The 23,058-nt window shown below is 34.6% G+C and overlaps 1 protein-coding gene across 1 annotated transcript; it reads left to right on the plus strand.

The window, feature by feature from the left end:
- The first annotated feature begins 14,616 nt into the window (after positions 1 to 14,616).
- Positions 14,617 to 17,322, plus strand: LOC142547455 (growth-regulating factor 6-like). The gene is made up of 4 exons (XM_075655761.1): positions 14,617 to 15,152; positions 15,407 to 15,580; positions 15,672 to 16,020; positions 16,430 to 17,322. The coding sequence occupies exons 1-4, from the start codon at positions 14,852 to 14,854 to the stop codon at positions 17,070 to 17,072; spliced, it is 1,467 nt and encodes a 488-aa protein (XP_075511876.1). The 5' UTR covers positions 14,617 to 14,851; the 3' UTR covers positions 17,073 to 17,322.
- The last annotated feature ends 5,736 nt before the right edge of the window (positions 17,323 to 23,058 follow it).

Consider the following 23,058-nt stretch of genomic DNA (forward strand, 5'->3'; position numbering starts at 1 on the left):
TGCTTCTTTTACGAAAAAATATATTTTGGTAGTTGTTCAAATCGTGAAATCAAGAGAATATTGGAAAAGACGGTGAGTGTGAGTAGGAAGGATTAGTCTGTAAGGTTGGATAATGCTCTATGGTCATATCGGACGACTAATGCAAGACATGTCATTTACCAGTTGAAATAGCGCACAAAGCATATTGGGCGACTAATGTACTAAACTTGTATTTTACTTCTGCAAGTGAAAAGATAATGCTACAATGAGACTAATTGGAGGAGTTCAGAGAGCAAGCCTATGACTTGGCATTTTCATACAAATAACAGACAAAATTTTCCCACGACGAAAGCATCAAGAATAGATAATTCAAGAAAGGTGAGGTGGTTCTTTCGTACAATTCCAGACTGAGGATGTTCTATGGACAGCTCAAGTCCAGATGGTATGGACCATTCTTATCGCCAAGGTGTACCCGTCGGGTGTTGTAGCTCTGAAAGACGCCAAGGACGGGACGATCACAGTCAATGCTGAACGATTAAGGCCATCCTTGGGTGGTGAAGTGGGAGCCAGAGATAGAGACCACACGGTTCCAAGAATGTCAAGAATGAGATGGACAACCAATCGAGCTCTAGACTATAAGTTGAGAACTAAATTTCTTTCCTTGTACTTTTAATTTTCACATTGCATTAGATATTTTTAATTTTAATCTTGTTCACTTTGTTTTATTTCATTTTTCTTATTTTATACACATACACACACATAAAAAGGGTGGAACAAATTGCCCGGACATTCAAAACCAACTGCCCAAGCATGACCATCCCTTTCTCCAAACATATTTTTTGAGAATTCACGCTAGGGCAGTCATTTTCGACAACCTCAATGCGACATACACTTTCCTCAAAAAAAAAAAGCCAAGCTAAGATGGTAATAAACGACTGCTCCAGCACGACACACATCATTGCGCGGACAAAAATTTTTTAAGAGGCACGCTAGGGCTGTTATCTTCTACTACTCATGTGCACCGCACATTATGTAAATGTTTATCTCCTTTATTTTTATTCCCCATGAGAACTCTATCCTTATTTTCTCTTAATTCTCGAACTCTCCTATAAAATTTCACTTTCTAACGTTCAATTCACAAGAACGGGTCGTCATGCATTCTCTTTCTTTTGATTTGAAGGCATCACTCCAATTCTTCTTCCCATCTCATTTAAAGGTTCTTCTATGACACCTAATAAACCAAAGGTAACACACACATCTTCTTCTCTATCTTATGACTCGAGTAGATTTATGAATGATAATGCTAGGACAAGGTTTGAACATGCCAAAATAAATAAGTGCCCCATTCTTGAGCGGGGTTTTAATTTTTCGCCTAAGGAATTAGCAATTCAAGAGATATTTGTTGAGAGGGGTGGGAACTTTTTGTGCTCAACTTAAGGTTGCGGTAATTTTGGTGGTACGAAAGTTTTATTCAAATGCAGCAAAGATGACTGATGGCAAGACAATGGTTAGGGGTCAATTAATTATTTCATTTGACTCCAAAACAATCAATGAATGGCCACACTTGAGGTGTATAAGACAATATTTGAGGCTTTGATGGCTAACCCGTATTATAATTTGATCATCCAAACATTATGTTATCCATGTTCTACTTGGAAGACTCCAAAATTTTATAGTTTCTTTCTTGAAAAGTTCTTAAGGTTTGAGCCTGATTTGTGGTAAGTTTTTCTGTAAAAGAATATGATGCTTGTCTCACACACGAGTGACGTTAAAAAAGAAAGAGCTACTACTGTGAATGTAGTGGTGAAAAAAATTCCAATCAATGTGGGGAAATTAATCTTCTCATAGATATAACATTTTATCCATTGCATGAATATTGGATTGTTTTCCCCACGACCATCACCAAGTCATGTGCTTGAACGGGTGTCATATTTAATGAGGACGAGGAAAGGATGCAACCAAGTAAACCAATTGATGACTCTTGGCTCAAAATGATAGTGAGAAACATGCCTTGGAATTCCTAGAGGAAGAAGAAATAGAAGAATGATCTACCCAACCACCACAGGAATGTTTGTGTCCCGCTAATGACAAGTTTGATAAACTCTATGCTTTCGCGGCTTACCAGAACTAGTACCATGCAATCAAAATTGCCTATATAACATCAATGGATTCTTTGATGCGGGGAATTGCAACACCGATGTGGTTTGATCTATAGTTCTATACACAGTCACCGGCATACCCTCCACTTATCCAGTTCCGATACACGTTTCCACATCCAAAAGATCCCGAGGTTAGAGTGCCACCACCGTAAGATTATATGAATTTTGTGTCATCTACTGCAACGGGGATATTGCACGACTTTAGTATTGGGAAGGACTGATATTTTTATTTTACTAGTTTTAGTGTTCAATTGTTATGTATTGATTTGGTTGTCATACGACAACTAGTTGGTGGTGATGAGATTGGTAATTGTTGATCAATGATGAATATGAATTGATGACATACATGTTCAGTGATTTTAATCACTTCAAACTACACATGTTAAAGCATGTAATTATTGTGTTAATGTTGAATAATTTAAGAATGTATGTTGGAACTAGTAAAATGTATAAATAATAGTGAGATTCGAAATTTTGGTGGAAAATTTCAGAAGCATGTGGTTTTTTTAAAGTTTAATGAATATCTGTTGGAACATTTTATGTTCGCAATCTTGATTTTTATTTTAACAAAACTTGTTTATTTGTTTCTAATGAGTTTACCTAAGTGCCCAAAACTAAAACTGATCAGGTTTCGAACTGATCAGTTGCCAAGTTTAAACTGAATCTATCGAGACACAAATTGAAAGTGCCAACTGATTGATCAAACTGAACCAGTACAATTGAAATATCAAGAGCAGTTCAACTGATTGTCCAATTGATAGGTAGTTTAGCAAAAGACCTTCAGAAGCCCGGCCAGTTGATGAAGTGTTCAACTGATGAAGAACCCAACTGATGAGTTCAACTGAATCAGTGAAATCAATTCAGCTGACGAGTCAACTAATTTCACCTCACTAGTTCAAGACCAATTCAAATGACCAGCTCAGAACATCAGTTAGAAGCGAACCAGTTTACATATACGACAAACTTAATCCAGCTGTGCACAAAGGTACAAAAGCTATTGTACGATCAAGGTACAATAAGAGACGTTGCAGTAGCGCTTAAAGCCAAATGTTCCATTTATCTATTTGAGGGAACAAATTCAAACTGCAACAGATTCATTCACTGTGTCTCACTATACGTTCAGCCAAACGCCTATAAATAGAAGCCGAAGCTCAGTGAAAACGATGATGAGAGTTGACGAGTGAAAAGATAAAATACAGAGTGGGCACACATAATTCTTATCAGCTTTGAAGAAGCAATCAACCCAGAGGGAACACTTTAACGTGTTATCAGCTTAGTATTAGAAGCATATTTCCTCAGTGTGTGAGAACACTTTTGAGTAGTTTTCAGAGATTAGTTCTGTTGGAACTTTTCAAGTTCGCAATCTTATTTTGATGTTAACAAAACTTGTTATTGTGTTTCTAACATATTTACTCAAGTGTGAAGTTGTTAACACAAGAAGCAAACTGAAACCGAATTCTGCACAAACTGAATTTCTGGCAAGCTTCGATGTTTGGTAGATATCTCTCAACTGGACAATCCAAATGACAAACCGCTTTTTGCGTTGAAAACTAGACTCATAGAGGTTTACAGCGTTATAAAATTTGCAGCCTAATTATGCTCGAAAAAATACAGTTTATTCGTTGAAGGCAGAGTATAGAAAATGAGCCAAGGAGAAAATTGGTTAGTTATCCCTCTTCTTTTATAATTTTCAAAATTTCAAAAATATAAGGGGAGAACTCATTATAATGGAGAGATTATTTTTAAATATTGAGGGGGAGAAAATTTTGTTTAAAATGTTTTGAAAATATGACTTTTTGATTCACACAAAAAGAGGGAGAAATATGTTAGTTGAGTTGATTGTTTATCCAAGTTTTGTGATCATCAAAAAGGGGGACATTGTTGGAACTTTTCAAGTTCGCAATCTTGATTTTGATGTTAACAAAACTTGTTATTGTGTTTCTAACATATTTACTCAAGTGTGAAGTTGTTAACACAAGAAGCAAACTGAAATCGAATTCTGCACAAACTGAATTTCTGGCAAGCTTTGATGTTTGGTAGATATCTCTCAACTGGACAATCCAAATAACAATCCGCCAACTGGACTGATTAGAAAACTCAATTTGAAACAAGTCGTATTTCACGTCAGTTGGGCAAAATCGGAAGTTATCTAGGTCAAACTGATCTCAACTGATCGTAACTAATCGTACGAAGACAACAATCAGTTGGGTTTGAGCAGCTGCGGTATTTTGGTCATATCTCTCAGCTCAGTTATCCAAATGAGGCGATTCAGTATGCGTTGGAAAGATAAACGATGATCTACAAATCATCTTTAGAAGTCAAAGTCTAAATCGAAGCTTAAAATACTGATAAATGACGATGAAATTAATGGTTCTGCACAAACTGAAATCAGCTAGGCTGATTTCAGCACACCAGCTGAAACTGAACCAACTGAACCAGCAGAAGACCAGTTGAACCAGACCAACTGAACTGAACCAGCTGCTGACCAGTTGAACTGAACCAGTCGCTGACCAACTGAACCGAACCAGTTGAACTAAACCAGACCAACTGAACCTGAACCAAACAAGTTGAACTGAACCAGACCAACTGAACCAACTGAAATGAACTGAACCAGCTGCTGACCAGTTGAACTGAATGACCAGTTGAGTTGACCAGAGTTGACCAGTCGGAAAAATGTCCAGCAAGACGAATTTGACCGTTGCAATTCCAGAAACAGTACAGAAAATTTCCAAACGGTCATATTATTGTGTCTAACGTATATATCAGTGTTGGAGCCTATAAATACAACATCTTGAAGATCAAACAAAAGCTTTGGAAGAGGATTCAAAGCATGGGCAGTTAGCATGAAGAAATCAGCTAGTTGACAGCACAAGCCCTTGTGTGAAGATACATTTGAGATGTACACTGTAAATGATAAATTCCTCACACAATCACTCACACATATACAGAGAGTTTGAGCTGAAAAGATTAGTTGAGTGAGTCTTGCACAAAGACAATAAACTTGTGTATGTAGTCTTTGAATAAGAGACGTTAAACATTATGCTGATTGTGAGGTGTTGCCTACAATCTTAAGTGCTAGAAGTTCAGTTTAGGCAGTGGTGTAAGTCCTAGCTGAATGGGTTTGTACAAGATGTTGTATAAATCAAAGTCTTCTAGTGAATCATTCCCAAGAGGAAGAAGGGGTGACGTAGGAGCATTTGAAGTCTCCGAACATCCATAAACAAATTCGTATCTATTTGTTTATTGCATTTACTCATCATTTTCATAGTTTTAAAGAAGCATTGTTGAAGTATTTTATGTGTTATTCAAATACCAAAATAGTTGCATATCAAGTGTTTGATAAAATGCTTCAACCAAAAATATTTTTACTCATTCAACTTGCATATATTTTTAAATGCTTTACAATATATTTAATTGGTTTCTACGAAGGATTATTTCGAGTGTTTTCCGCTTGGTTTGAATACCAAACTCGATTTAATTCATCGGTGCTCAATATTTCAAGAACCGAGCTATTGTAGCTCAACTGATTACCCCCCTAATCGATCCTATCAAGTTCTCTCACACACACACACAAACACTCAAATACCGTCTTGCACAAAGACTTAAAACGTGTGTATGTAGTCTTTGACACACAGACGTTAAACAAGTGTTGGCTGAAAGGTGCCACCTTCAGTCTAGACTAGGAGTTATGTTAGATAGTGGGTAAGTCCTAAGCTGGGTGAGTTTGTACAAGGTATTGTATAAATCAAATTCTTTTAGTGGTACCTACCCGAGGAGGTAGAATGGGTGACGTAGGAGCAGTTCAGTCTCCGAACATCCATAAACATATCTTGTGTACTATAGCTGTTAACCCCTAGCTTTAAACTGACTTGATTAGTTCAAGTATCTATCAGTTCAGTTCTTACCAACTGAACTGATATATACGAGAACCGATCCATCTTATCTTCATTTAATTAGTTACACAAGATTGAAAGCTTTAACTAATCAGTTTTCTTAACAAAGGATTACTTCGAGTATTTTCCACTTGGTTTCTAGCCAAACTCGATTTAATTCATCGATATACACATTCTTAGAACACGAGCTATTGCAGCTCATTGATTTTTGTGTTCGAAGCACCCTCGCAGGTGTCCGAAACAATCCATCAATTCAAATAAAGTACTTATCAGCCGCATGAAAATGATTTAGGAAAATTCTTTTGGGTGATTGATTGAGTTGAGCCTATCTTGAAATAGGAATCGATATACAACTCATCCTTACATCGAGCCTAAAACATTGCACCCTTAGAAAATTGAAACCAAAAGACACATATTCATGTTCTAGGGGAGTGCATATGTGAAAAATTACACTTTTGAAAGAAAGAGTTCATTGCAAAAAGAAAATTTTGAAAAAGGAGATGTAAGGTGAGAGAGAGCCAAATAAAGGAATAAAATCATATTTCTATGCTAAAAAAGGAGGGGTTGTATAGAATAAAGGTATATCATATGCAAAATTTGATCGTGCATAAATGAAATTAGTTATGTACTCTCATCTATGTGTTCAATGTTTATTTTCTTTGGTAGCCACATGCGAACCATAAATTCCATCTGGTGAGTAACTAATGGAGAAGGGATGTATGAGATAGAGACTTACACTAAATTGTCGAGCTACTTGCAACTTTGGAGAATAAATCTATTTGAAATCTATGCTACTAGAAACAACATAAAACACAGACATGTTCAGTGTAAAAATGTAGTGTATAAACTTCAAGGGGTGTGTGATGACTTGTATTATGATTTGATTGATGGGAAAAATGTCAAAGATTCGTAGAGGCATGAAAATAAAATACATGAAATCAACATTTAACTAATTGTTGTTGGTTGTGTCTTGTAACCTATTTTACTCGAGGGTGAGAAAAAAAATTAGAATGTGGAGGATGATAGAGGTCGTAGTTGCATATTTTATTATTTTGATTTTAGTTTATTTTTTGCATAAATTTGTGTGTTGAGTTCACGTTTTCTTCATTTTGTTGTTAATGCTTGCCTATGGTGACTTCTCACGTACGTCGGTTGAATTGTAGGTGAAAAATATGAAAATTGATGAGAATTTTTGAAGTAGGACATAAGATGTCACTCTAGGATAGTGCTTTTCAACCACCCCCGCGTGAATGCATGAAGATTGAGGAAGCAAAACAATGAAGCGGGCACTAGGGCATTTTTTTTACTGCCCTAGCTTGAATAATAAAGATTTTAGTGCTGGAACAGAGGACCTAGGGCTATGAAGATAATTTATTACCGCCCTAGCACACCCATGTGCAGTCTGAAGTGTGCGGACAATTAACGTCACGCTAGGACGATATTTTCTGACCGCCCTAGCACGACTAAAGGAAAGAAGAATCTGCCTGATTTGTGTGAAATTTTGAGGACCCTTGGCTGCATCTATATCTTATGGTCATCCAGTTGCACAAAATTAATCTTCAGACTACACAATTCTCAGCTGCCAGAAGGAAGAAAAAAGTCCGGAGTCGAGGAAGCAAGGAAGAACTCGAGATTTTCACGCCGTGTTTTCTAATTTCTTCATTTTTGAATATTTTTATTTTGAATACATTTTTCAAATACTTTTTTTTATATTTCTATGACGACTTTGAATAGGTAAATTTCATATTTTTTGGGATTTAGGGGGTGCTACCCCAAATTCTTTTTTGATTAATTTAATTCTCGATTTTTGTTTGTTTGATTATGTTATTGTTTGCATTTGAATCATTGAAGTGTAGCTAGCTTCTATGAAATTTTTACCTTGTGAATGGATTCGATAGAAGATTTTTCAATAGGAACAAGTAAAATAATTCTTGAATTTACAATTTTCATATACATATGAAATTGAATACACGTTGATAGTGATAATCTTATAGATAGAAAGCCAAGGGATTCCAAAAGTCCTTAATCCAATCACCTCTAATAAATAATTTGAGAGAGTATCTAAACATACACAACTGTCGACATTAATTATTTGAATCAATCAGGGGTAGGTAAACTGAAATTTTCAACAAATTCTTTCACATTTGATTTTGATATTTACCCTAAATTGATTTTATTTTACTATTGAAATATATTTTTCTTTGAATTCATAGCAAATAATTTCATCTCAATTTATAGTTTGCATGTAGCTTATTGTTTAATTCCTTAATACAAAAATTATTATTTTGTTTCTAATGATTTTATTTAAGTGCACAGAAACTGGAACTGATCAGTTATCGAGCCAAAACTAAAGCTATCGAGACTCAAACTGAAAGCGCCAACTGATCATCCAAACTGAATCTGTTCAACTGATATATCAAAGACCATTTCAACTTATTGTCCAGCTAATAGGTGGTTCAGCAGAATTCCTTCAGAAGCCTGGCCAACTGATGAAGAGTTTCAACTGATGAAGAGCCCAACTGATCAGTTCACCTGAAAGAGTGTAATCATTTCAACTGACGAGTCAACTGATTTCACCAGCCCAACTGAAGATCAGTTCAGATGACCAGTTCAGAGCATCAGTTAATCAGTTGCAGAACACGACAAGCTTATTCCATGGAATCCAGCTGTGCACAAAGGTACAAAAGCTTTTTTCCAGTCAAAGAACAATAATAGACGTTGCATCAGTGCTTAAATCCAAAACATTCCAGAATGATTGACGAAAAGTACAAGACAATTATCGAGGAATGGATTCAAAATGCAACAGATATGATAATTGAGTCTCATTGTACGATCAAACTTTACGCCTATAAATAGAAGATGAAGATCAGTGAAGACAAGAACAACCACAAAAGTTTGTGAAAAAGAAAGGACACGCTGAAAAGTTTTCTCAGCTTATCAGAAGCATTCAGCCCATATTTGAGGGAACACTTCAATGTGTTTATCAGCTTAGATTAGAAGCCAAAATCCCTCAGTGTGTGAGAACACTTTCGTGTCATATTAATTGTTTAGTTCTCACACACGCACACACAATCACTCACATATATCATAAAGTAGAGCTTATAGAATCAGTTGAGTGAGTCTTGCACAAAGACATTAAACTTGTTTATGTAGTCTTTGACACACGGATGTTAAACAAGTATTGACTGGAAGGTGTTGCCTTCAGTCTAAACTAGGAGTTCAGTTAGGTAGTAGAGTAAGTCCTAAGCTGAGCGGGTTTGTACAAGGTATTGTATAAATCAAAGTCTTTTAGTGTATCCTACCCGAGGTGGTAGAAGGGGTGACGTAGGAGCAGTTGAAGTTTCCGAATATCCATAAATATATTTTGTGCTATTTCTGTTTAACTGCTTGTTTTTTTTCTTAACTGATTTGATCAGTTCAGTTCTGTCCACAACTGAGCTGATTTAAGCCAGAACTCATCACATGTAATATTCAGTTACTCAGTTCCACGAGTTATAAAACCGATTAGTTTTCTTAACAAATGATTATTTCGAGTATTTTGCTCTTGGTTTATAACCAAACTCAATTTAATTCATCGATATTTATATTTTTAGAATACGAGCTATTGCAGCTCATTGAGAATATTGTGTTCGAAGCAGCTTCAAAGGTGTACGAACCGATCTCATCATATATTATAACATGACTCGTAGACTTGCGATTTATTAAAAAAAGTTTAATTATTGAGAATTTTACAGTAAAAAAACTCGATCAAGAGATTATGTTTTTGTACAATTTAAAAAAATTTAAGCACTGTTATCACCAATAAAGTGGCAAGGGTATCGCACTATATATATACAATTCTCTCATATTCTTTCTTCTCGGGAGTTGACGACTACGTAACTTTGTACAACTAATGTCAATCACATAACTTTAAAATGAAATAATAGCTGGTTTCTTTAATTAAACTTATCATAAATCGATTGCCCTATATCTTTAAATTTCATTTATAGTTTAGATTGTCGGATGAATGAATTATTTTGTTGATTATGCACCGGTGTAGAATGTAAATGAACCAAGACAGTTCGCGAGCTATTCGGAGGCCGGCTCGATAAAAAGCTCTTCGAGATCGTTCGTTAAGCTTAACGAGCCGAGTTCGAGCTTAAAGATATTCGGCTCATAATCTCGCAAGCATGTTCGCGAGCTCAAGATCAGCTCATTTATGTCGATCTGGAGCTGAAGATTGACTAGTTTGTTGGGTTTGAGTATACAATTAACTTTTATTATTTCACATCGAAATTTGAGTATAAAAGAAAGTTATTGAAATCCTATAAAATGGAAGTCTACCCTATTAAATTATCATATCTTAGTCGAACTTTTGTCTAAGAATGCCCGACGAGCTCGAAAACATACTTATGTAACGATCTCGAAAACTAAGTTTTTTAAAGAGCTAAAAAATGAGCCATCTGAACGAGACGAGATCGATTCAGATTTGTTTAACATGATAAACGAGCTATTAACGAGCAGAGTTTGAGCTATTCACGAGCTTAATAATTTTAAAATGAGCTGAGCTCGAGCCTGATACTGTTCGATTCAGGTCGACTCATTTACATCCTTACATCGATGTATTTTATATGTACTCCAGTTTATTCGAAGTATTCCAATGACGTAACGCCGTCAACTTATTGGAAAAAAGGAAGAAGTACACTTTAATATCTTGTTTTCGAGAACTAAGTGGCTCAAAAGGAACATAAAAAAATGTATTCTACTTTATTTCGAAGTCTCATATAGCACTTCTTCCAATCTTGGATGGGGATAATTTGTAGGAATGACAATGATAATCCATGTCCTACACAGCTAAGGAAACATCGGTGAAGCTGTAATGAAATGAAAAGAAGATAGTTTCGTCGAAGGTGACATCACTGGGGTTCTAGATCGAATGAAATTTGTAAAATTAATGTCAAACACACAACTTTTTTAAAATAAAATAATAATAATAAATAAAAGTTGGTTTCTTAATAAAAACTGTCATAAATTGATTGTCCTAAATCTTTCAAATTTCATTTTCATAGTTCAAAAATGTTGGATCAATGAATTTTTTTGTCCGTGATGTACGTCACGTGCTTGTGGTGTTTTAATTTATAACCTCACACTTTGTGCGACACAACATATCAATGCTAGAGAAAAGGCACCATCATTATGCAACCACTTATTCAAATATATGTATTTGTCACATATACGAAAATAGAACTATTCAGGGAATATTCATAACTAAATACATCTGTAAATAAATTAATAACTATTATTTTGGAGAAAAACCAAGGAGATACGTCAGCATCACATCGAAAAAAAATAGTGAAATTACCAAAATAACAAATGCAGCATACCCAGACTTGAATTTGACAATATAAGCGAAATATACATTACTATATATATTTTAGTTTTTTTGTTTTGTTTTATATACTCTCGTTTAATTAAAATATTGTTATAAAGCACGTATGAATTGAGAAAATATAAATGCTGATTAAATTGAATTAATCGGCGATACGATATACTCGAAATTAGGGGTATGCATAATATGATCTAAATATGAAAACCGAAAATTCAAATCTGAAAAAACCGAAAACTAAATCGAACCATAATATGAAATTCTTAATTTGGTTTTATAATCTAAAACCAAAATAATTAAATTTTGATTATGGTTTTATGTAACTCAAAACCGAACCGATCATTTATATTTATACTTAATTTAATTTTAATAATTAAAATATAAATTATTGTATTTATATTTATATTTTTTTAATCTCTTTTTTCATGTGTCAAAATGGTCCTATGCATTCCAAATTTACATGATGAAATCCTCAACATCCTGAAACATTTTAAACAAATAAATTTGAGAACATGATAGCCACGAGACCATTTTCTTCCAAAAATTGGTCACCAATGAGATCAACAAATGTAAAATCCGTCACAAATTTGGAATGACGGATCACAAATGAGATCCCGTTTCCATTTTTGCAGGGTGATTGAAGGAAAACGATGAGAATGATAAGATGAAACCAGGTCAGAAGATCGATTAACTTGAGGAAAAAAAGGTCTGGAAGCTATCATATGTTCGACCCCATATGTATTGGAATAGCATTTTATCGCACGGAAGATGCAACATAAATTTAAAATTATCCAAATAATTTTCATTTTGACAATCAAAATTCTTGGATGTCATAAAATTCAAATCCATACATAGAATGTTTATAGTTTTTTACGTTTACCTTCTAAACAATTGACACCAAAATACTCCGGATTTTAACCGATGATAACCATTCTTACAAATTCCTACGAATGATCTACTGAAAGTTTTCTTCTTCATTCTCCAAGAATTAAGTCGATGACCGAAAGATTTGTCTCTTACCTAGATTGCACTAGAAACGTAAATAAATTTGCATTGAGAATTGGTTGCGGGAAGTTGGCAGAACTATGACGGTATAGCGGCGACAAGCGGGGTGGTAGTGGAAGATGGAGGTCTCGCCCGTGACCCTTGTCTTGCGACAGTTGTGACGAGAGAGATAAAATCTAAATCTTAATATGATATGCATTATTATATTTATAATTTTCATGGATTGATTTAGAATCCTACCCTGACTCTTGTGTTAGAATCCTATTAGTATTCTAACTCAAGATATTTCACCTTGTCAAAAACTCTACTATGTTTTATTGTGTAACTATGATCCTACTGGTTAGATTTGTATTAGGATTCTCCAATCCAACTATTCAAATAATCTAAGTTGAGTCACGATCTCATGTAGTATTTTCAACTTTCAACAATACATGACACAATTAAATAACTATTAGTTAATTTTAGGTTCTTCTAGAATATTCCATGAAAATTTCACATAGTAGTCAAAATTATTTAATTAATATTTAACTAATATATTCTAAATTTACTAATTAAATAATCGCGACTCCATTATAATCAAGATCTACGATCAGAAATCGTCGTTATGATGAGGGTATAAATATATTATTTTAATGAAAATTAAAAAGTTTGAATATCAAAATTTTATACTGACTCATTTTTTGCAGCTACCTTCCTATTTTAGAACTCATTCACTTAACTAGACAGTTGTACTATACTCACAAAATTAACAGTCAAACTAACTTCCAGATATGAAACTCATTTATAAAATCCTTCATAATAAATATGTTTGAATATCATAAAACTTAATAATCAAATTCGACTATTCGAATTTGACTATCTCAACAGGAACACATAATTCAATACTTGTGACCCTCAATAGTTTATAGCTACAGTTAATCGTTGGTTCACAACATCATGTGATTCAGGACAACATTTTTTCTTATTCGAGTTTATCCTAATTAGTCTCATTATTTTCATTAACCCATCGACCAAGAACGTCAGAACTCAAGTCTGATTACACTCATCGAATCATGGTAAGAATTCCTAGTAACATCATCCCATGATATCCTAGGTTTTACCGATGATTTCTGCAAGAATCAGTAAGTTATGGTTAGCGTACATTGGCCCTCCTTTAAACACGTATATCCCAATCGAATCTACAACAATTTATATATGAAGAGTTGCAAAATGAATTCGATAACGACCTGATGTATCTTTGAGTAATTATAGTATCCATAGTATGCATAATTAAGAAACACGTTTTTATAATGCACATCTTTTACTCTAACCAGATATTTCTTGCGCTATTAACTAATCAAATCACATAAGATATCTACCCATAGTTGAGCAGTGAATCTCTAAACACAATGCATCGACCGCTGCATATGTCAAAACTACACACATCCTCGCTACCTGATGACCTTCGTGGAGCCGATAAACAAATCAAAGTGCAGTGCTAGTACGTAGAACCTCCATGATGTCCCGGGTCAAAGAACTAAAGGTGTACAAACATAAAAACATACTAATCCACTCGACAAATGATAATCAATTGGAAAGTCCAATGGGTTATTGAATACAATATACTTCATAATAAATTCATGATTCACATGACTTGTGAACTTCATGGTACTTATAGTATAATCAAACACTTTATTTATGCAGCTCACATAGGTATACAGATAAAGTAAATGACATAATTGAATAAAACCATAAACTATTATTAAAATAATTTTTTTCCACATAAGAATCAATAAAACACTAACATCAAGTTGACTCGCTAAACACTTACTCTAATAACAAGTTCATAACATTCCATGAGGTCTTACTACAGCAAATTCCATGAGTTATTTGGTAAGTCAAAACATATCAGAGACTAAGTCGGAAAAATCCATAATTCATAGGAAAGAGAATATATTTTATACTCAATGATATATCCTATGAATTATGGATATACAACGTTGAAACTCAGCATTATTATTTTTCTATGTACCTTAGTTAAACTCTCAAATTTATTCGATAGCTTGCAAATTATGATAGTAAAATAAGATGTGTTGGACATTCTATACATGACAAAAGCATTGCCCCAATGGTGTTGCTCATGTGATTGGGGATATTGTTTATATAAATTGTTATATATATAAATATAAGAAAAGACGAGAGATATACGTATACCAATACATACAAAAATGTTATATGCATGATATAAAAAGTCCAGGGTACAGAGACTTGACCGAGGCAGCAATGGAGTTTGCCACAAACTTTAAAAACAGTATCCTTTTCTTCCTCTGGTGTCTCGCCCTCTAATCCTTCCCTTTTCCAGCTTGTTTCACCACACATGGAGCAACACTTCCGAGCTCAAAATATGGTCGCCAGTTTTGCTAACATTTTACACCATTTTAACTGAGTGAACTTAATCCAGCTGGTTGCTCATGGATTTTGGTGTTACAAGCTTCGATAACTTGGCGTATTGCAATAATAAAAATGGCAGCTTCGCTTCAGCTAATGGCGCCGAGTCGAAAAAGCTTAAGTGGTGTGGATCTGGATTTGTGAAGCAAGAGAGGACGTTAAACGAAGATGTTTTTAGGGAGCTTAAATTGAACGAAACTTGTAATAGCGACAATTTCTTTGAAGGGCAGCAGCAAATGCTCAGTTTCTCTGCCCCAAATTCGCAGACTGTAACTTGGCCTTATCTTCAACACATATCATCAAGTCTCTTTAGCAAGAACACAGGTCAGTACAAGTTGTTCATCTGAAATGTGTGCAAAAATGGGATGAGTAAGAGTAAAGAATTTGCGACTTTTGTCAACAGTGGCAAAGATTTGTTTTTGCTATTCAGGTTAAATGGTCTTGTCATGTGGGTGGAATGAACAGATTCGCCCCGAAAATTCTACCGTTTTCTCGAAATTTTCGGACATTTTTTACCCAAGAAAAGGTTTTTTTTTTTTTGCTATCTTTTCATCATTCATTCTGAATGGTTTTTGCAGGAGAGAGAGGCTCTTTTCTTACCCCCTCACAATGGATTGAGCTAGAGCACCAAGCTTTGATCTACAAATATATAACTGCAAATGTTCCTGTACCTTCTTGTTTTCTGAATCCCATCAGAAAAGCTTTGGATTCTTCTGGATTTTCTTCCTTTTCTGGCCTTAAACCCAGTGCATGTGAGTAATTTTTGTGCTTTTCCCCAACTGCTTGGAAAATGTGATGTTTTATTTTAGTTGTGAAATGCTTTCTTGAATGAAAAATGGGCAGTTGGATGGGGTGGCTTTCATCTGGGATTCTCCAGCACTGATCCTGAGCCGGGGCGGTGCCGTAGGACGGATGGGAAGAAATGGCGGTGCGCCAGAGATGCGGTTGCTGACCAGAAATACTGTGAACGGCACATGAACAGAGGTCGCCACCGTTCAAGAAAGCCTGTGGAAGGCCAAACTGGCCATTCCGCCACCACGATCACCACCATTTCCGGTATGATGGCGCCCAACGACTCCTCAAAGACTACGCCTGCGGCTCCTGCCTCCTCTGTATCCAACGCTCTCCACCTCTCACACAACCGACAAGTCCAAAGCTTGGAGCTCGGAATGCCTAATATAATAGTTAACAGGTGAGCTCTATGGTTTCACATGGTGTTACCTGCCTTGTTGTGTATCAGTATGACTACAGATAGGATTGAAAAACTTTCCTTTTACTTAGAAAAAAATTTAGTCACTTAACTCACTTGTTGAACAAAAAGATATAAATAGGAGCCTTTGAAATCTCAAACTACACTAGTTCGGTGGTAAGCGTGGAACTCAAATTTTTAAAAATTGAGCAGACATCTGAGCATTATGTCTCGATCGTTTGTGTCTATCGACAATCACATATAGTGATGGAGGCCATTGTTTCTTCCTAACTTTCATGCTATTGTGGTTTGTGCTGCAATAGAATGCAGGATCGAAAAGTTTTTGGCAATGGGCCGTTACGACTTATAAGTTAATAAACTCAGTAACATTCAAATTGTTTTTCACTCTCAGATGTGTTCCTGAGAAGGATAATACGAAAGGGGTGAATCGACATGCTACCATCCTTTCCATGGCGACTTCAGGGACAAGTCTTAAGGAAAACCAGTATGACAAATCCTCTCCTCGTTCAGAGTTTGGGTTAGTCTCTTCAGACTCTTTACTCAACCCTTTAGACAGGAGTTCGTCAATCGTCAGTTGTGGAAACCACAGTACTTCAGACGACATCAATGATCAAGAAAACAAATCTAAAACTCCGCTTCAACAGTTCATAAATAACTGGCCGAAAAGCCATTCAGAACAGCGTTCTACCTTTTCTTGGCCTGATCACCTTGATCTTCAACCAGACGGAACACAGCTCTCGATTTCTATCCCAGTTGCAACCTCAAACTTCATGTCTCCTACTTTGTCTTCGACGAAAAGTGAACTTCAAGCAAACCGAATGGGCTTAGGCTTTGGCAAGATTAGTCCTACTGAAGAAAATCGAATCCAAGCCAACACTATTCCGATAACGTGGGAAGGGGGACCCCTTGGAGAGGCATTGAGTACCACAAACAACAGCTCCCTCGGGTTCATTAATGCTAAAGCATTAAACCTCATAGAGATCCAGGATAATAGCCCTCGATCAGCATTCGGTTCACTGTCTAACAGCAGTTGAGGGAATAGTTCACCACCCGAAATGGAAAACTTGTGAAGTACCTCGTCTCCAGGTCTGAAGGATCCATCTTTAAACCAGTGATCGTGTCTTATTGTCTTAGCACACGTTGCATATCAGAGATTAATTTGTTTAAGATAATGTAATGTTTCCTTTTTAACTTTATTATCATGGTCCTTACTGTATCTGAATCTTGAAATGAGTCGTCGAATTGCCTCATTTTCTTCTATTTGATGTTGAAATTGTATGATTTTGTCTGGTATATTATGTTTATTCTCATTTTTCTGAGGTTGGTAGGAAGGAAACATGCTGGCTTTTGGGGAATTTAGATGATACACTCGCTAGAAAGAGCTTTCTTGATATTTTGTGAACTAAAAACTTGGTTGTTGGCGGAATCTCATTTCTAATTTGTCTATTTGTTTTTTGGTTTACAAGTAGTCAGAACTGAGACTTGGTCTTGTAATTAAGGTTTTTTTAAAAAGTTTTTGGTCTTGTTTCGGCAAAATGTTGATGTGAAGTCGAAAAATACTGTCATGACATCAAAATATATCCACTCCGGCAAAATAATACCACTATCTGAAAAGAACCAACTTACAAAATCAAAACTCAATTCTGATTTTTTAGAGGAGCAAAATCCAAAATAGGTTATGGGTCAACCATTTTTCCTAAATAAAAGTTAAATAATATAAATTCTCTGTTTTTTTTGTATGAATGTGGATATGAAATAATTGATAGCAATATAGGCTTTATTTTGGTAGGATCTTGAGAACAGAAGTGATTTTGGTAGATACAAACCAAAATATGATATCCAATTGTGTGAATCATCGTTTCGAGTTTATTTGTACCGGAGAATGATGCACACGCGATGCATGTATAAGCTAATGACTTATGTATATCAGTCATGATCATTAGTAAATCGAGTTGATAATAAAATTTTGTTATAGATTTTAATTATTATTTGGATAAGGATTATGCAATTATATTAAATATGTTATTTGTAGAGATAATATGTAAATTTTTGAATTCTAAAGTGAATTAGATATTGTAGTTATGAGTGATTATATGAAAAATATTACTTATTTAAATGAACATGATATTTTCGTAAAAACTAACTGGTGTCGTAAAGTTACACTACTAATGACCTCAAACTTTATATATACTAGTAACAAAACACGTGCGTTGCATGTGGGTAACAAACTTGACTGCATTATGAATATTGATCGTAAATATGCAAATCAATGTAGACACATAATTTTTTCACATATTATTCAATAACGAATATTATTCCACAGTTTACCTATCATTTCAATGAACCATGATTTATTTTTCCAATCTTTTTTCATTGTTTGATTTTTGAATCATTCAAAATCTTTTTAATCTCTTTTTTAATTTTTAAACTTTTCTGCTTTTTGTTGATTAAATATTTGATTTTCATTTTTTATCATCATCTAATTTGAAGTTGATTAATCTTTTTGAAATTTGTCTTGTTTTTTCTTATGACCTTATTTTGTTTATTTGAGTCTTCACACTTCAGGTTTTACTCAATTTTGTTTCTTCTTGATTTTTTGAATTCTCACTTGGTTTCTCCACATCTTTCACCACCATTGACAATACATAATTGTACTTAGTAATTAATTTTTCTAATTTGAAATGAAATTTGTAATGTTTTTGTTTGATTATCTAAGGTTATATTTAGTTTAGACATATATTTTACCTTTAAACAAACTAAAATCAGACTTAAATAAGTTTTCGACTCTATCTTTTGAACACATATAGACAATTTACAGTCATAAAAAAATTTCAGTCCAATATTACGCTCACACAGCTCTCATTTATTTCACATCTCAACGTACTTATATATTTCACCAAAAACGTTTTTTATTTTCAAATTATTATTCTTTTCACAAGACAAATTACAAACACAACCTCAAAACTGGTCTATATTACTTTATATTTTAGGTTATGCATCACTCTAAATAAAATAATTGTAATTTAAATTTTTCATTCAAAGATGTTGGATAATTATGTCTCAAAATAATAAAAATTTCAATGAATAAATAATAATTCATCAGAAACAAAACAAACGAATCCGTTATTTAAAATCAATGATATAAATCCATCTTGTCATGTCTAAATACAAATAATAAAGAATGAGAAATATGAACACATATTTATATAGCAAATTAAAAATATAAATTAAATTTTTTTGTTGTAAGGTTTATATTTTTAAGGAATGACATTCACTTCGACGTCATAGTCCAATTATTGTGAAATCAAATTGTATTAACTCATTTGGCTCAAAAAAAACTTAACATCTTCACACGAGAATGAAAATAATGATAATTGTCAAAAAATAAAAAAATAAGTTAAAGCTGTAAATTGAAACTATACTTATTAAAAATTTTCGTTTTTTTTAACATAACTGAAGCAGAAACTTTGAAGTCTCTAAAGCAACAGATTTAATAAAAAGATTGAATCCCGAGACTCGAGATGTAATTATGTAATTAAATCGTCCAACCAAAAAATGAAGAAAGAAGAAAATTCAAAGTTAAATATTTGACAAATGACAAAATTACAAAAATGCGATATAGCAGTAGAAGCAATACGTGTAATTGGATCAACTCATCAACTGTCCGTTGAAATAGGATCCATACAAGAAAAAAAACATTTGTTATTCGTTGGTTATTAGCGGCATTCTGAAAACGATCGAGTCGAAATATGACTTTCAAATTAAGTTTCGAATTAGTGAATGATGTCAAATGTAGTGGCGATGGAAAGATTGAACCTCGAGATGTAACTCTTGAATTAAACCGCCCAACAAAAAAAAAATCAAGAAATGTTAAAGTACCATAGTGATACCAAAAGACAAACATAATACATATCAAAAGGCAAACATAAAAAATGAGGGCCATTTAGTAAACTAACAATGAAAACTCTAACTTTATAATATTAGTAGATATATATATCTAATTTTCGTTTGGTGAGATTGGGATAAATACAATACATATTCTTTATAAACATAACAATTTGTTGGATTGAGAAATACAAGCAATCTTGATTTTGATGATAACAAAACTTGTTATTCTATTTCTAATATATTTATTTAAATATGAAGTTTCTAACTCAAGATGAAAGTTCAAACTCGAATTTCGTTAAACTAAAAATCTGGCAAGCTTCGGTATTTAATGACATCTCTCATCTCAGTGATGAAAATGACCAACCGTTAAGACGACTGAACAGAAAACCCAATATGGCACAAGAATTTTTTACATTGGGCTAAATCGGATATTATCTAAGCAAACTGATGGTTGCAAAACAAAATTGATTGCGTGAAAATAACAATAAGTTGAGCATGAACAGTTTCGGTATTGAGGTCATCTTGATCAGCTCGGTAATCCAAATGAAATGGTTCAATATGCATTATGAAGCTAAGCCAAAGATCTACAAATCATACTCACAAATTAAAATCTGAATCAGAGTGTAAGATGCTGATAAATGACGATGAAAATACGAGTTTTGCGCAGACTGAAATCAGCCATATCTCATAAGTTTGGTTCAGTTGAGCAGGTTCAGTTAAACAAATTCAGTTGAGCAAAATTGAATGATCAATGAGCATGTTTAGTTGAGTTGTTTCAGTTGAACTGATTCACTTGAGCAAAACTGAATGACCAGTTGAGCAGGTTCAGTTGAACATATGAGCAAAACTAAACAAAAACTTCAAATCAATTAGTCTGGGAAAAAATGTCCAGCAAGGAAAAAGTTATCGTTTTTGTAACGCCCCGAAAATTCGAAAGTTCACACGAAACACATGCATACAAGTTATTAAATTCCTTGTGTATTTCAATTAATTGTTTTAATTGCATAAATTAATTTTATTGTGCATATTGACATGTTTAAAATATACTTTTCTACATGGTTGCATTAAAATGTATTTTTAAAGGTTATTCGAGTTGCGATCGAGGAATGGAGACCGAGAGCTGAAAAATAGAAAATGTTTTTATGAAATAATTGTTTTTAATTATTTAAAATATGATTGATGTTTTTCTTTTTTTTTTGAAAATAAAGGGTTTTGATGTGTTTTTATACGCTGGGACGTAAATTTTATCGGTGTTGGTTTTTCAACAAAAAATACGAAGGTTTTGGCGACCCAGCTAATAAATTCACAAACTTTATTAAACAAAATATTTTAATTAAGCACTAAAGGACCTAATTAACTTTGTTAATGGGCCAATGCTTGGTTAGTGTTTTAATTAACTATTTAATATACAAATCTACCCCATAACCCACACTATTCCTACGCCCCGCACCACTACAAACTCAAAACACTTCCTTTCAAGCTTTACATGGCACACACACAAAATATCAAGGGAAAAGCATCAAACTTCTTCAAGGTTTTCAAGCCAACGTCCCCTCATCGTCGTTCTTCAATCGTCAACTGTTTATTCGTGCGTAAAATACGCAAAGGCATGCCATATTCTTTCCTTTACTCATCCAACACACCATAGTATTTGTTTAAACATGTTTTGCATGAAAATCAAGGGTTGCTTTTAAATATTTTCGTATATGCATCTAGGGTGATTTTTAAAGCACGTGTTTTGATCCAAAAATCATGAATTACATGTACCTAAGAGGCTGCCATGATTAGGAATTGAAAGGGGATTGTTTTACACAAGCTATAAGGTCCTAGAACACACACGGAAAGGCAACACGCAGGAATAGAAAAGCTGGAACCGAACATCACGCTTTAGGTGTCTAGGCTCGGGTTCAAGGGAGACTTGATGCATGACCTAGCTTGGGTCACAGCTGGGTCTCGGTTTGGGTCAGGGAAGGTGTCCTAGCCACGCTAGGACTCGAGACCAGGGGCTGGGGAGGAGTGCTAGGACTCCACCCGAGAGCCATCTAGGAGTTACGCAAGTTGCAGCAGCATGCAGGGAGGAAGTTGCTCGGCCAGGGGGCTTTGGGCTGGGCTAGGTCCTTAATGTCCTAGAAGGGTGCATGAGGGGCTGGTTCAAGGGCTGGCTCGTTTGTCAAGTGGTTAAGCAAGAAAACATGGAGTCCTAGTCTAGGTGGGTTTCTCAGCCATGCTTGTACTGAAGTGGGGGCTTCGGTTTTCAAGCTTGGGGCTGAGTCCAATGGTTCTAAGGGTCTAGGAGGGTTCCTAGAGGAGCTGGTCAGGGTTCGGTCCAGCATGGTTTGGGCTTGGCTCGAGAAAAACGAACATGGCTCAAGGGTGTTAAGGTTGGTTCGGTTTTGGTGTGTTAATGGTTTATAAATTCAAAATTCGGCTCACGAGGGTCGATTATGATTCACGATGGCCAAATAATTATAAAAAGTTTAAGTTTTTAATATGGGAATTTTATATTAAAGTTTGTTTTAATTCAGGATTAAAACGCATTAATATGTTATATTTAAATATTAATTTAAAAGTTATCGAATTAAGCCAAATAAAATGATGGGAAATTTAATGCAAGCTTAAATAATTATTTGGGATGGTCTAGAGTCGACGGAAGTAAGAAAATGTCAAAAACGTGAATTTTTACGTCTAGGGGATAAAACGTTAATTTTACACCTAGAAAATTAATAAACGTCATGGCAGTGTCCTGAATGCTGTTTTATACGTCAAAATATTTATGGAATTTTATGATTATTTATGAAATTTTATGATGAAACGATAACGTTAAAAGATATGTTGCATGCTTGTTTTTAAAAGAAAAATGATATTAAATGCATTATTTTATAAAGTGATGAAAATGTGAAACATTGGAAGAGGCGAAGTAATTGTGACTATTATGATGATATGAATGGGGATATCGTGAGGGAAAAAGCTCCAGAGAGAGCCCATTTACGGGAGAAGGCCCCAGAGGGAGCCCATTCGTGGGAGAAGGCCCTAGAGGGAGCCCGTATATGGGAGAAGATCCCAGAGGGAGCCTGACGATCGTATTTCCATATGATGATGATAGGCCAAGGCTCAGTTGATGGGTGAGAGTGT

The sequence above is a fragment of the Primulina tabacum genome, chromosome 5 (assembly GCF_025594145.1).
Source record: "Primulina tabacum isolate GXHZ01 chromosome 5, ASM2559414v2, whole genome shotgun sequence".
Taxonomy (NCBI): Eukaryota; Viridiplantae; Streptophyta; class Magnoliopsida; order Lamiales; family Gesneriaceae; genus Primulina; species Primulina tabacum.

Bases quoted from the DNA above. Each gene is read 5' to 3' on its own strand.
- LOC142547455 (XM_075655761.1), top strand. From the start codon at position 14,852: ATGGATTTTGGTGTTACAAGCTTCGATAACTTGGCGTATTGCAATAAT. The intron at 15,153-15,406 runs GTCAGTACAAGT...TGGTTTTTGCAG, and splicing joins TCTCTTTAGCAAGAACACAG to GAGAGAGAGGCTCTTTTCTT. The intron at 16,021-16,429 runs GTGAGCTCTATG...TTTCACTCTCAG, and splicing joins CCTAATATAATAGTTAACAG to ATGTGTTCCTGAGAAGGATA.